Here is a 13,066-nt window from a genome sequence, read left to right as displayed (position 1 = left end):
AGACTCAACGTACCAATGTATCAGTACTCTTTCTTCGTTTGATGTAAATTGTTGTGACAATTTGAAATTTGCCATTCTTGCATGTGTCCTGATGAGCAGCGTGTCTCTCTTCTCAGCGATATTCAATTCCAGAAACTGGTAAACAATATGTATTTGCTTGGCAGAAGGCATTTGGTGTACCAGCAAATGGCTGTACTTACACTTCAAATTCATTCTAATTAGCATTTTTTGCAACAAATAAAACACTTTCAGCAATTCCTTAAGGAGTCAGCCCCCATAATGTGTTAACATATCACAAAAGCTCTAAAAACCTCCTTGGGGAGTGGATTAGGGTAACTCCTGTGCCAATGAATGTGGTAAGACACTTAGCTGATGATAATAATCATTAAGGCAATGAGGAATTAAAAGAGCAAATTTGACAAAATAATTTATAATTTCTAATAATTGCTGAGGTATCATTAAAGGCTAGCCTTGTGTTGTATGAACATCCTAACTTGTCAGACTAGGAAAGCATAATTCATCAGGGAAATCAGTACAATGCACTTAGAAGAATTATTTCTTCAAATGTACTTATTCAAGGCAAATGTATCGCATTACTAATTATTTGGCTGCATTTCATTCAAATGCAATGGAGAGCATTATACCTGCCAATCTACCAGTTCCAAGTCTTCTGTAACTCCTCCCTATTCCCCTATCTGCCTCATTTACTTGGATTTCCACACAAAATCTCCCAAATCAATCCACTTCAGCTGATGTATTGGCATGTTGCTATATGTTTTATTTTGTAACATGTCACTGTATGGGTCTAGAGTAATGCTTTGTGAGGTGGTGCAGACCCAAATACAGCAGGACCCCTGGTGCCTTATCTTAGAATCCCCACAGTGTGGAAGAAGGCCATTTGGCCCATCAAGTCTACACTGCCTCTCCGAAGAGCATCCCACCCCTACCCTATCCCTGTAACCCTGCATTTCCCATGGCCAATCCACCGAGCCTGCACATCTTTGGACTGTGGGGGTAAGCCAGAGCACCCGGAGGAAACTCACACAGACACAGGGAGGATGTGCAAACTCCACACAGTTGCCTGAGGCTGGGACTGAACCTGGGTCCCTGGAGCTAACCACTGAGCCGCCGTGCTGCCCCTTAGCTCAGGGCATATACCCTCAGCCTCATTCTAACCTATGGACCAGCAGTCACCATAGTCACAGAGGACCATAGGGCTGCTCTCAGAATTACAGTGGTAGTGCTTTATCCCTGAGAGTCACCATGCCTCAGACAGGGGGCAAGTTTGAGAAGGTTGCACCCCAGGTGGTACAGCTGCTAGCGCCAGCCTGTATTGCAAATCAGCCATTGCACTATCATTAAATTATTCATTCGGCAAAATCCTCTAGCGATTTTGGCTTAAAATTCTAGCGTGGTAGTTAATGGAATTTAAATTCAATTAATTAATAAGCCTACAATTGAAAGCTAATAACAGAGACCACAGGACTAACACTGGTTCTAATTAAAAATCCATCTAGCTCCAACTAGTAGTTTCTTTTTGTTGAGACCATCCACAGCAGTAACGCTGTGTCCTTCGGCACCCACCCCTCTGGGGCAGCTGCACAGAATGGCACCACGAGATGGTGCCTCCAACACTACGCCAAGGTTCAAGCCTCTGTGGTTCTATACCACACTGCCAAACACACTTATTCAAGGGGAGCACCTTTCAACTGCAACAACACACAGTACCAAAGACTTTCAAATGTCGTCTGAAGACAAAACTGCAACCATCTTGGACACAGTTTGTACGGAACAGAGCAGCGCTGTCATATATTGAGACACTCCAACACCTTGCGTTATGTAGGTTTCGCTCCCCCAACGGCTGTACATCAGCCTTACCTTTGTTCTGAGGCATTTTGTTACCAATAATACAGATAATGTGATAATTTAGCAAAATCCCCACCATTAGGAAATTCTTTAATATGTGTTTTGCTTAGGCAAGGACATTGACCCAATTTGCTTTATGCTGGGGTCAGTTGAAACCACCTTCACCTGTGGTTAACCAGCCTCAAAATGGTGTGGAGACCTTACCATCACGTCAATATACTCCCCTGAGACGTAGGAAGCCAGGCTGAATCCCGGTATCCAGGCGGTATATCAGGTGGAAAATATTGAATATTTACAGCTCCTCAGGAACAAGATGTGTTACTTATATCTCATTACCCCTGCTTGACTAGGCGCTCTGACCAATGAAGGCACAAGCTCCCCTCGAATTGTGTTCCAGCAAGCAAATTGTTGGCTTTGATTGACATCTTTAATTGGCTATAACAGATTTTTTTTGTGCTTTTGTCTATATCTCAAAGATTATCTGGAAAAGATCAAGAGGTGTTTGAAGCCTCTGCTATTGATACTTTAAAGGTCTAAATAGTCTAAACTCTTCAATGGGGTAGCTGGAACAGCAGTTTATTTTTTAAAGAATATTTCTGAACAGGCTCCTATGTACTTTCAGCAGTTTGATATTTGCTGATATTATGTGGTTCCTTGGCCATATATATGGTGCATATGAGGGGAAAGGCATAGGAGGGTCAGAAGTTAGAGTTGAGTTGGTCTGGGGACTGTGAAAACCTACAACTGGTGGCTGGATTAGATTAGCTTCCCTACAGTATGGAAACAGGCCCTTCGGCCCAACAAGTCCACACCACCCCTTGGAGCATCCCACCCAGACCCATCCCCCTATAACCCATACACTCCCGAACACTACAGGCAATTTAGCATGGCCAATCCACCTCGCCTGCACATCTTTGGACTGTGGGAGGAAACCGGAGCACCCGGATGAAACCCACACAGACGCAGGGAGAATGTGCGAACTCCGCACAGACAGTTACCAGAGGCTGGAATCGAACCCGGGTCCCTGGTGCTGTGTGGCTGCAGTGCTAACCACTGAGCCACCGTGCCGCCCCTGAGTTGTCATGAGTTGGGCATGAGTTGTCATTAAGAGGCCTCAAAGTCTGGCTGGAGGCATGGGTTTTGCATCTAGAATGTGAGGAACAATGGGAAGTGGGCACTATGGCATAGAGGGTGGGAGGGGCCACAGGGAATGGACAGGGCATGGTTAAGACAGCTTGAAAAGCTTCCAGAATCCTGGATGTGGTTGGCGGTGGGTTTGTGGCTAGCAGGCTCATTACTAACACCCTTATGCTGTGCTGGTGAGAAACACTGGAAGCAGAAATCAGAGAGATAGATGGCTACCATCTGCCATTTTTAAACAGCTTCAGAGTCGTCACAACTCTACAAAAAATCTGGCCTTTAATCTTATGAACATCCTCAAAAGGTTTGCTCAAAAGGAAACAGGAACAATGACTGGAGACATGTCATTCGTGGTTAAGCTAATCCGAGAGAACGAGCGACTTGGTATGGAGAGTGATGGGTTTCATCAACAAGATTAGCATCGATCACCGAAAATTTCACCCGAATTTCCTCAATACTTTGCACTTGTCAGGATGATTAAAACCAAGAGTCCAGTCCCTGGAGCAGCGCATTGGCCAACAGCTCCTGATAATAACAGCATGCAGTCTGAGACAGGAAAGCATTTGATATTTACAGATACAGTATGTGTGAGAGAAGGTGGGGAGTGCAGTGAAGAGAAATAAATGAAATTATGGGGGGAACAACTGAGGAGGAGAGATAGAGCTTCAATGTTAAGGGTCATAAGGTTCGAGCTGGAGCATTGTGAGTCTGTATCATCTCAGGGGTTTAAGATTAACTCAATGTCTGTACAAGAGTTAGGAACACTTCACTGTTAAAATCAACCTATTAGAAGGAGTGTCGCTAGTCAGTGAGTTTCTTAGGTGGAAAGGCGTTTGATATTTTAAGATAGATTTGCTTCAGTTCCCTCTGATGTTACTCACTTACGGACATGAATGGATGGAAACTACTTGACAGAAAGCTGCTGACTGCATCAGCCTGAAGTCCCTGATCAAGGAAATGGGACTGACAGTTTTGTCATAAACTCTAAGCTGAGATGTTGCCCCTTAAGGGAAAAGGACTTGCATTTATAAGCACTTCTCACAACCTCAAGAGACACTGCGGAAATTCACCAAGGCTCCTTTATGCAGCACCTTCCAAACGCCCTGGAAGGACAAGGGGTGCAGATCCATGGGAATGTCACTGTCTGCAGGGTCCCTTCCCAGCTACTCAAGATTCTGACTTGGAAACATACCACTGTTGTTTCACTGTCAAAATCCTGGAATTCTCTCCCTAATGGCATTGTGGGTCAACCCACAGCACATGGACTGCAGCGGTTCAAGAGGCAGTTCACCCCCACCTTCTCAAGGGCAACTAGGGAATAATGCTGGCTAAGCTGGCAGAGGTCACATCTCGACTGAATAAAAAATTGTGCTGAAGCACTTTGTGATCAACGATGTACTTTTGAAGTGCAGCTACTGTTATTCTATGGGAAATATGCACAGAAAGCTCCAATGAAAGCATGTGATAACAACCAGATAATCTGCTTTATTAAAGTAATGTTGGTTGAGAGATCAATATGTGCCAGGGCCTTGGTTTAGCATCTCATTGAAAATCTGCATCGCTAAAATGCAGCACACCCACAATGTTAGTCTGGAGTGTTAGACTTTTGCATTGAAGTGTCTGGAGCAGGGCTGAAACCCCTACCTTTTATCACTCAGTTATGAGACCCGAACTCGCTGAGTTCCAGCTTTCATAGGGGAAGGAGCATACATTGTATAACATTGATGATTGGGAGAAGTTAGGAGCAGGCTAATCTATTTATTTTTGCTCTAAGTCTGTTTTACTAAGGGGTAGGGAATGGCCTTGTGGTATAATTGCTAGACTGTTAATCCAGAGAGGCAGATCATGTTGGGTACACAACAAGTGGTGAAATTTGAATACAATAAACAAAAATCCAGAACTAAAATTCTAATGATGACCAGGAATCCATTGTCAATTGTCAGAAAAACCCATCTGGTTCCCTAATATTTCTTAGGGAAGGAAACTGCCATCCATTACCTGGTCTGGCCTACAGGTGACTCTAGACTCACAGCGATGTGTTTTACTCTCAACTGCCATCTGGGTAATTGGGGATGGGTAATAAATTCCGTGAATGAATAAAAACTCAACATTCCCAACCTAGAGGATCCTAACGTTACATTGATCACAAATCAGTTCACCAAATACAAAAATAGACACCTTATCCTGATAAAGGGTTTAGTCACTGAATTTACATTTATCTACTTACTCCTGGCCATTCCAATGTCCCAGCAGACTCTTGTGTGTGTGTCTGTGTGTGCGCGTGTGTGTGTGTGTGTGTGTGTGTGTGTGTGTGTGTGTGTGTGTGTGTGTGTGTGTGTGCGCACGCAGGTATGTGTGTGTGTAGCGCGTGTGTGTGTGCGCACGCATGTATGTGTGTGTGCGGCACGTGTCTGTGTGTGCATGCGTGTCTGCGTGTGTGTGCACGCATGTGTCTGTGTGTGCGCGCGCACATGTATGTGTGTGTGTGCACGCATGTGTGTGCATTTTAACAATATAATTACCCTTCGACACTGAAGGAATTTGTAAGTGGGTTGAAGAGGTTTCCTGATGCATCTTGAAAGCTATTTTCTAATATTGTGTTCTGATTTCCTTTGGGCTATTGGCACCAACAGAGTCATTTTGGATCAGAACTCCATCCAGCCCCAAACTGATTGGAAACCAATGAGATCACATCAGCTGCTGGACATACCTCATTCACCCTAGCCTTTTGGAGTTGCCTCCCCACAGCAAGTCCCCTGTACGGAAGATTCTGAATGCACTGCAATAAATATGCTGCAGTACAGTTCACAAGAAAATGCAAAGGAGTGATTTATTGCGACTTGCTCTTGTGTGCCACTGTGATACTAGTTAATGAAATACAGATGTGAGAGCAATGTCAGTTTCTAGTCAAGGATGAATTTGTGTCTTTATGAAATCAGGGATTTAAAAAGAAAACAAATCTTACAGACACGTGGAGCAGGCTACTAGTTTTCCCTGTCTCAATTTTCAACGTGGTTATTCCAAAAGCTGTATCCAATCTCAGGTTTGTGTGAGAGTAAGGGAGTATGTTTGTCCTCTTGAACATTCATGATTTCCATCTGTCTTCTGTGGCTGCTTTTTAAGCTGGTTGCTAAGCTCTGGAACACCCTGTTCAAACCTCCTCATTTTCTTTCTTATAGATACTCCTCAGTACCTACCGCCTTGAGCAAGCTTTCAGTCACCTGTCCTAATATGGCTGAGGAAGGGTCACTGGACCCGAAACATTAACTCTCTCGTTTTTTTCACAGATGTTGCCAGACCTGCTGAGCTTTCCCAGCAACTGTATGAGGCTTGGTGTCACAGTTTCCTCCATAATAGCCTTTCAATGTGTTTCAGATGTTTTGCCACTTTATGGTGCTACATAAATGCAATTTGCTTGCTGAAGGTGAATGTTGTCATGGGCTTTTTCATCACAAAATGCTAGAATAAGGTTCAGCTGGTAGGGAAGGCAAATGATACGGTGGCATTTCACTTCAAAGGGAACTGAGTATAATAATTGGGAAATCTTACAAAAAAAAACTATACAAGACACTAGACAGACCAAAGCTGGAATACCGCAAACAGTTTTCATCCCGTTATCTTAGGAAAGATATATTGACATTGGACGCAGTCCAGAAAAGGTTCTCTGAGCTGATTCAAGGTGAGGAGGGATTGTCTGGGGAGGAGAAGTGAGTGGGTCCAGTTTGCACTCACAGGAATTTAGAAGAATGAGGCACAACCTTATTGAAAGGCACAAGATTCTTAGGGGACTTCGCAGGGGAGATGGGAACAGCTGTTTCTCCTTGTGGGAGAGTCTGGGACAGAAGGCATCATCTGAGAGAAAGGAGTCACACATGTAAGACTGAGATGAGGAGAACATTTTTGCTTTTTTTTCTACAGGATAGCAAATCTGTGCTTTAGCACAGAGGGCTGTAGAGACTTTGTCCGCCATCTTTGGAAGTTCATCATCCCCAGGAACCTGACCAAATCCAAGTTAACATTACTCACAGAGTTCCATTCCTCTACTTTTTCAGGTTAAATGTTCCAAGTCCCCAAAGTATTTTATCTCATCTCCCCTCTGGATCCATTGCTGAGGATATTAAGGAACAAATCTTTGTCCAATCTGGTAGGTGATGAACCTGAGCTGGGTGACTCAAAATGGAGGCTGAGGTGGGTGGGGGTGTGGCCTTTGTACGTTTAAGTTTCCTAGGCAATGCCAGTCAGACGCCATTTTGACTGATGGACAAAACATGGCGGGTGGTAATGCTATAGAAGCGAATTGAAATACAACCTTTTAAATACCAGTCTGTGTGAACTTTATTCGATTGTGTGGTTGAAAGGGTAGACGCTGTTTCCTTGGTAACAGGATCAAGAGCATGTGTGTCCAGACTCACATTAAAGGTCAATCATTTGGGACTGAGAGAAGGAGAAAATTCTTCGCTTGTGATGTTTAGAGTTCTTGAGGCAGGTGTGGATGCTCTGCTAAGGCTGCGATAGGCGTATTTTTAGTCTCTCATAGAATCAAGGCACATGGGAAGCAGGTGAGAAAATGGAGTCCAGGCCAATAATCAGCTGTGAATATGGGAGAATTCTCAACAGGATGGATGGTCTATATCTACTTCTATTTCCATATGATACCTCATCTCTGAACCTGCTCTTTACAAACAGTAACAGACCTAACTTGTTCAACTGTTTTTTTCCAACAGAAGAGTCTCCACCTTGATTAACGTCTTCAGCAGCCCATCCTCAGGCCTGTCATGAGCTATTCAAGTTGTTATAGATATACCAGTGATGGGCATCGCTTGGTGCAGGCCTGAAAACACAACAAGGGAGGGTCTCTCCTCCATGGTTACCGTCAGGCCCAAGAGTCCTGGGAGAGGGAGTACTTGGTATCCATTGGCAGGCTGCAGTTCTCTGGTGGGGCACCAAGGGAGAGCTGGAATGCATTACCTCTTAATCACATTTTAATTCAAATTTCATTTAACTGCTTGTTTATTTTTGTTGCAGTGCCTCTTGTGAGGCCGCAATTATTCAATTAATTGAGTTAATCTGGCTAGATGGGTTTATTTGGATTTGTATTTTAAAACGGTATAAACGGAGGCTCAGATAACAAGGTGTGGAGCTGGATGAACACAGCAGGCCAAGCAGCCTCAGAGGAGCAGGAAGGCTGATGTTTTGGGTCTAGACCTCATTTCTGAAGAAGGGTCTAGGCCCGAAACGTCAGCCTTCCTGCTCCTCTGATGCTGCTTGGCCTGCTGTGTTCATCCAGCTCCACACCTTGTTATCACAGATTCTCCAGCATCTGCAGTTCCTGCTATCTTATAAAAAGAGTCTTGAAAGGAGAGGTATATTAGTTAATAACTTTAATGTTTACTTGAGAGAGTAAAATAGGGTTTCCTAAAGCTCTAGTAGAGCAGTGGCACTGTCCCCACCTCTGGGCCTGGATTCAAGTCCCACATCCTCCAGAGGTATGTTTTCACATGTCAGAACTGGTTGATTTATAATATCTAAACAGTGTCACCCTGTAGTTGGCGGCGGGGGGGGGGGGGGGGGGGGGGTATAGTGGTTAGTAGGTCAAGATCTGTAAGGCTGTGAATAAATCTACAATCAAGGAAATTACCTTTCATACTCTTTTCATTTCCGTTTAGCATGAGGTGCAAAGTATTTGAGGTAGAGCCAGAGTTTAGATTCTGAAACTCGTTTCACCGATGGTGATGGGCATTAATTGAAAGCCTTGGTATGCGGGAAGTTCATGGGAAATGAGAATTTTCAAAAGAAAAAAAGTCAGGATTTTAGAAACTGCCAGGCAGGGCCTGTTCATAAACCTGCAATCTGCCTACATGGATAGTAGGAACTGCAGATGCTGGAGAACCTGAGATAACAAGGTGTGAAGCTGGATGAACACAGCAGGCCAAGCAGCATCAGAGGAGCAGGAAAGCTGCTGGAAGGGTCTAGCCCCGCAACATCTGCTTACATGGGCAGGTATCACAGACAAGAACAGAGTTGATCGAAGCCTCTTCCGCGTAAATCTCCTGGGTTAATGTGAACATTAGAGCCAGGTTATTCAGATGGGGGCTCACACACTCACATACCTCGGAAGCAGAAATCACTCCAATAATGGTGGTGAGGGTAAGTAATGTTACTAAACCGGTAATCCAGGACCCCCCCTTTACCCCCCACTGTTGGGCGCTGTTAACGTTACAAACAATCTACAAGGACTTCGGCGAAGGCAGAATTCCATTCATGTGTCCCAATCCAGAGATGTGCAGGCCAGGTGGATTGGCCATGCTAGATTGCCCGTAGTGTTCAGGGGTGTGTGGGTCACAGAGGAATGGGTCTAGGTGGGATGCTGCATGGGGCGGTGTGGACTTGTTGGGCCGAAGGGCCAGTTCCCACACTGTAGGGAATCTAATCTAATCTAATCTAATCCCACCGTGGCAACTGGGCGCATATAAATTCAACCCTTACATCTGAAATGTAAAGCTCATCTTGACGAGGGTCATCATGGAACCAGCACTGGCGGTCATAAAAACTCTGCAAATTGATCGGTGTCCTTAGAGGAAGGAAGGAAATCAGCCATTTTTGCCTGGTCTGGCCTACACGTGACTCCAGACCCACAGCAATGGGGTTGGCCTTTAACTACCCTCTGAAATTGTCAGGCAAGCCACCTAGCTCAAGGGTGATTAGGGTCGGACAACAAACGACGACCCTGCTAGACAAACCCACAACCCGTTGGGGAACAAGCAAAATACTAGTCTTGGACGACACTCAAGTGCTGGGGGGTGCTGCACTGTCTAAGGCACCATTTACGCAGCAAGCTCAAGGTGGGGGGTGGGGAGCAGCAGGTTTATGCCTGCTCCTTTATCTTATCTTCTGAAAATGTCGGAGGCAGTTAATCAGATGTAGGATTGTGGGAAACCAAAATGCTCTCTTCCAAAAGTAATTTGAGACTGGCGGGGAGAGGGGAAAGTCAGATTAATAGATATTTGTTAGACAAAGTTATTAAAAGATTCTACAACGAAAGCAGGGAGATGAAACTAAGACATCGTTGCTCTAGGAGAATGATGGAGTAGATTCAAATAGCCTCATTCTGTACAACACTAAATAACTTTTTCAGGATATCTTTGTCACATTTGGTATTGCAGGAGAGCCTTGGAGGAGTTAACTTGAGTTAAAACGATTTCAGAGAAATGCTTAGCACAGGGCTTTCATGTGCCATTTAAATTAAAGGTGCTGTTCTCTGATATGGCTTTTTGGTTACCCTCCTGCAGTCCTACAGAACAGCAGCCCTGTGAGATATCTATCAAGGGATGGTTATCACTGTCAGGGAATTATTAAATCAGATTTATGATCAGAAAGAGTGAAGCAAGATTATACAGATAATAAGATTACAGGCCAAGTTTATATTGAGAGTGAGTTAAATCGACATAGATTTCATTTTCAAATGGTAATGGGAGAGTTTCACATTCAGCAAGACTGGAAATAGGCAGATTCTCTCTCATTCACACACACACACACACACACACACACACACACACACACACACACACACACACACACACACACACCCTTAGACACATACTCGTGTTCTCTTTCATAAGAACATTCAGTTAAACAGCGTCTCAGCCACATCAAAACAGAGATGGCCCCACTGCAATGGGAACTTTGCCACTTACTGATAGGGTCGAAGGGTCCTGACGCTGTAGCACAGGGCATCCTCCCAGCGGGCAAGGTGAATACAGCTGTCTGTGGCAGCATCCAGCATCTTCAACAGATAGAGGTTTGTGTCTGGGACAACATCTCGATTCTTATCGATAAAAGCTTGGCACACATCCACCACCTCTTCCCAGTCTGTTATTAACTTCAGTTAAGGAATCAGGCAGGAAAATGAAACAAAAACCCGGAAGATATTATTTTGCAAAAGTCAGCTGGTTTACGCTAAATAAGGGGAATTTTTGCTCCGTTCTTGAGGGCCCTGTTCTTCTGGTTGCTGTGCTCCCAGGCAAACATTTGACACATAATAAAACTCAAAAGTAACTGGTTTTCTTTTATATCAGGGTGTTATGCTAGACAGTTCAAAGCAGGAGTAGTGGAGATTTCTTCAGTGTTGTGTGTGTGACCACATCCCTATCGTTGCTCCAGCTTTTATGCCAACTTCTGGGCCAGAAGTTCTGGGTTCAAGCCCATGCCAGGGCTTGTTGGCCACAGAAGGTGCACCCATAAAATGGTGAAGCAGTTTGACTGTCTGCCTGTAAGCCCTTCCAATACATCTGAGAACAGGGAGCAAGGAAGGGCGAGTTTCCTGGTCTGCCATTCTGCAGAAGGTAATGTTAAACTGTAGCACCACTTCGTCCAAAAACACAGCAGCAGCATCAAGCTGGATGAAGGGGTTGAAGTGGGGTCAGGGAAGTGGTTGGATGGGAGTATGGGGATGCCCTCAGACGGTAGATGGTCTGGCTTCTGAAGTTAGTCATGCCTCTGGGCATGCTATTGGCTGTGAGCTCTGCTCTGATCATCCAGGGATGTTAGAATTATGGAAAGATGTCGAACTAAGGGAGGGGTTCAGAAAATAAAACCAAAGCGGAAGAAAGAGGAGAGTCTCGTGAATGATGCACCTCGATGTGGGAAGTGTTATTGAGGTGAGCTGTATCTCACATCACCTACACAGCTGGAACTGATCTCAGTGGTGGCTGATGTCTTCACCTCATTTGGATACTTCCTGCAGACTGCAGTTCCTCCACTTTCGGAATTGATTCTTTGATTTCCTTCCAGGCACGTTGCTCACCGGCCAGCATGTCTGAATCCTGTACAGAATGAGAAGGAAAGTTCACTGTTTTCACAGTGTTAGGGTAACTGCATCAAATGGCGCCCCCCGCCACCCCGTGTCCCAACACCCCTATGTCCCAACACCCCAGAATGACTGACATAAAAAGCTAATTACTGTGGATGCTGGAAATCTGGAATCAAAAGAGGAAGTGCTGCAGAAATGTAGCAGGCCTGCAGAGACAGAAACAGAATCAACATCTCGAGTTCAATACTATTGACGTGCTCCAAAGAAGCGCCATATTGGACTCCGAACGTTAGCTCTGTTTCTCTCCCCATACATGCAGCCTGATGCACATTCTCTTTTCACACGGCTCCTGTTAGCTGCGAACGGTGAGGAAATGGTTAGGAACTGCTCCTCAAGTTTTCCAATCCTTCCCGGCTCAAAGAAACACCAAGAGTTTACGTCTGACAACAACAGACAATCTTGGAGCCTCAGTATTGTTATGTGAACAGATGTTGGGAGTGTAAACTGCTCTGTAAGCCCACCTAGGTCTGATGTTAGTGCTGACAAAGTGCTCTCCTAAGATTATTAAACATGCCAGGCTCTTGAAAGATGAAATTTCTACCGACTGACTACAGCTGCCTTCTGAATTTTCTTGCTACAGCACTGGGACAAAACTAAGGACCACACTGCAAGAAATACATAAAATATAAAAAAAAATGCTTAACTGTCTGTAAGGTGCTTTTGGGAAGCCAGAAAGGCATTATTAATTTATCCATCTATTTGTTTTATTCATTGATGGATTTGGGCATCACTGGCTAGATCAGCATTTATTATCCAGTTCGAGTTAGCCTGAAGGTGGTGGTGAGCTGCCTTCTTGAATTACAGGAGGACACTAATGTTAGGAAGGGAGTGCCAGGATTTTTACCCAGTAACATTGAAGCAGAGATCCATTTCCAACACAGAGTTTTGGAGGGGAACGTGGTGTTTCCATGTGCCAGCTACCCTTGCCCTCCCAGGTCGCCCAATTTCCTGGTTTGGAAGGTTTGTCAAAGGAACCTGGATGCATTACCATAGTGCATCTTGTTAATGGTGCACACAAATGTCAGGGTGGGTCTTGGATGAGGGGAGTAAATGTTACAGGACGTGGATAGGTCGCTGATCAAGAGGGCAGCTTTGTCCTGGATGGCGTCGAGCTCCTTGAGTATTGTCGGAGCTGTAATCATTTCTCTACACTCCTGATTTCTGTCTCGTAAATTTTGGAGTGGCTTTGGA

General features: G+C 44.7%; 1 protein-coding gene across 4 annotated transcripts in view; it reads right to left on the bottom strand.

Moving 5' to 3' along the window:
- smyd3 (SET and MYND domain containing 3) overlaps positions 1-13,066 on the bottom strand; it is a 730,951-nt gene that overhangs the window by 29,697 nt on the left and 688,188 nt on the right. For all 4 annotated transcript variants that reach the window (XM_048536552.2, XM_059648728.1, XM_048536554.2 and 1 more), the window contains 2 exons: positions 11,741-11,828; positions 10,701-10,875 (listed from right to left, as the gene is read on the bottom strand). In XM_048536552.2, coding sequence (XP_048392509.1) covers positions 10,701-10,875; positions 11,741-11,828 — 263 coding nt within the window. The remainder of the gene's footprint in view (positions 1-10,700; positions 10,876-11,740; positions 11,829-13,066) is intronic.

The sequence above is a fragment of the Stegostoma tigrinum genome, chromosome 9 (assembly GCF_030684315.1).
Source record: "Stegostoma tigrinum isolate sSteTig4 chromosome 9, sSteTig4.hap1, whole genome shotgun sequence".
Taxonomy (NCBI): Eukaryota; Metazoa; Chordata; class Chondrichthyes; order Orectolobiformes; family Stegostomatidae; genus Stegostoma; species Stegostoma tigrinum.
This window is presented reverse-complemented; position numbering and strand designations above follow the sequence as displayed.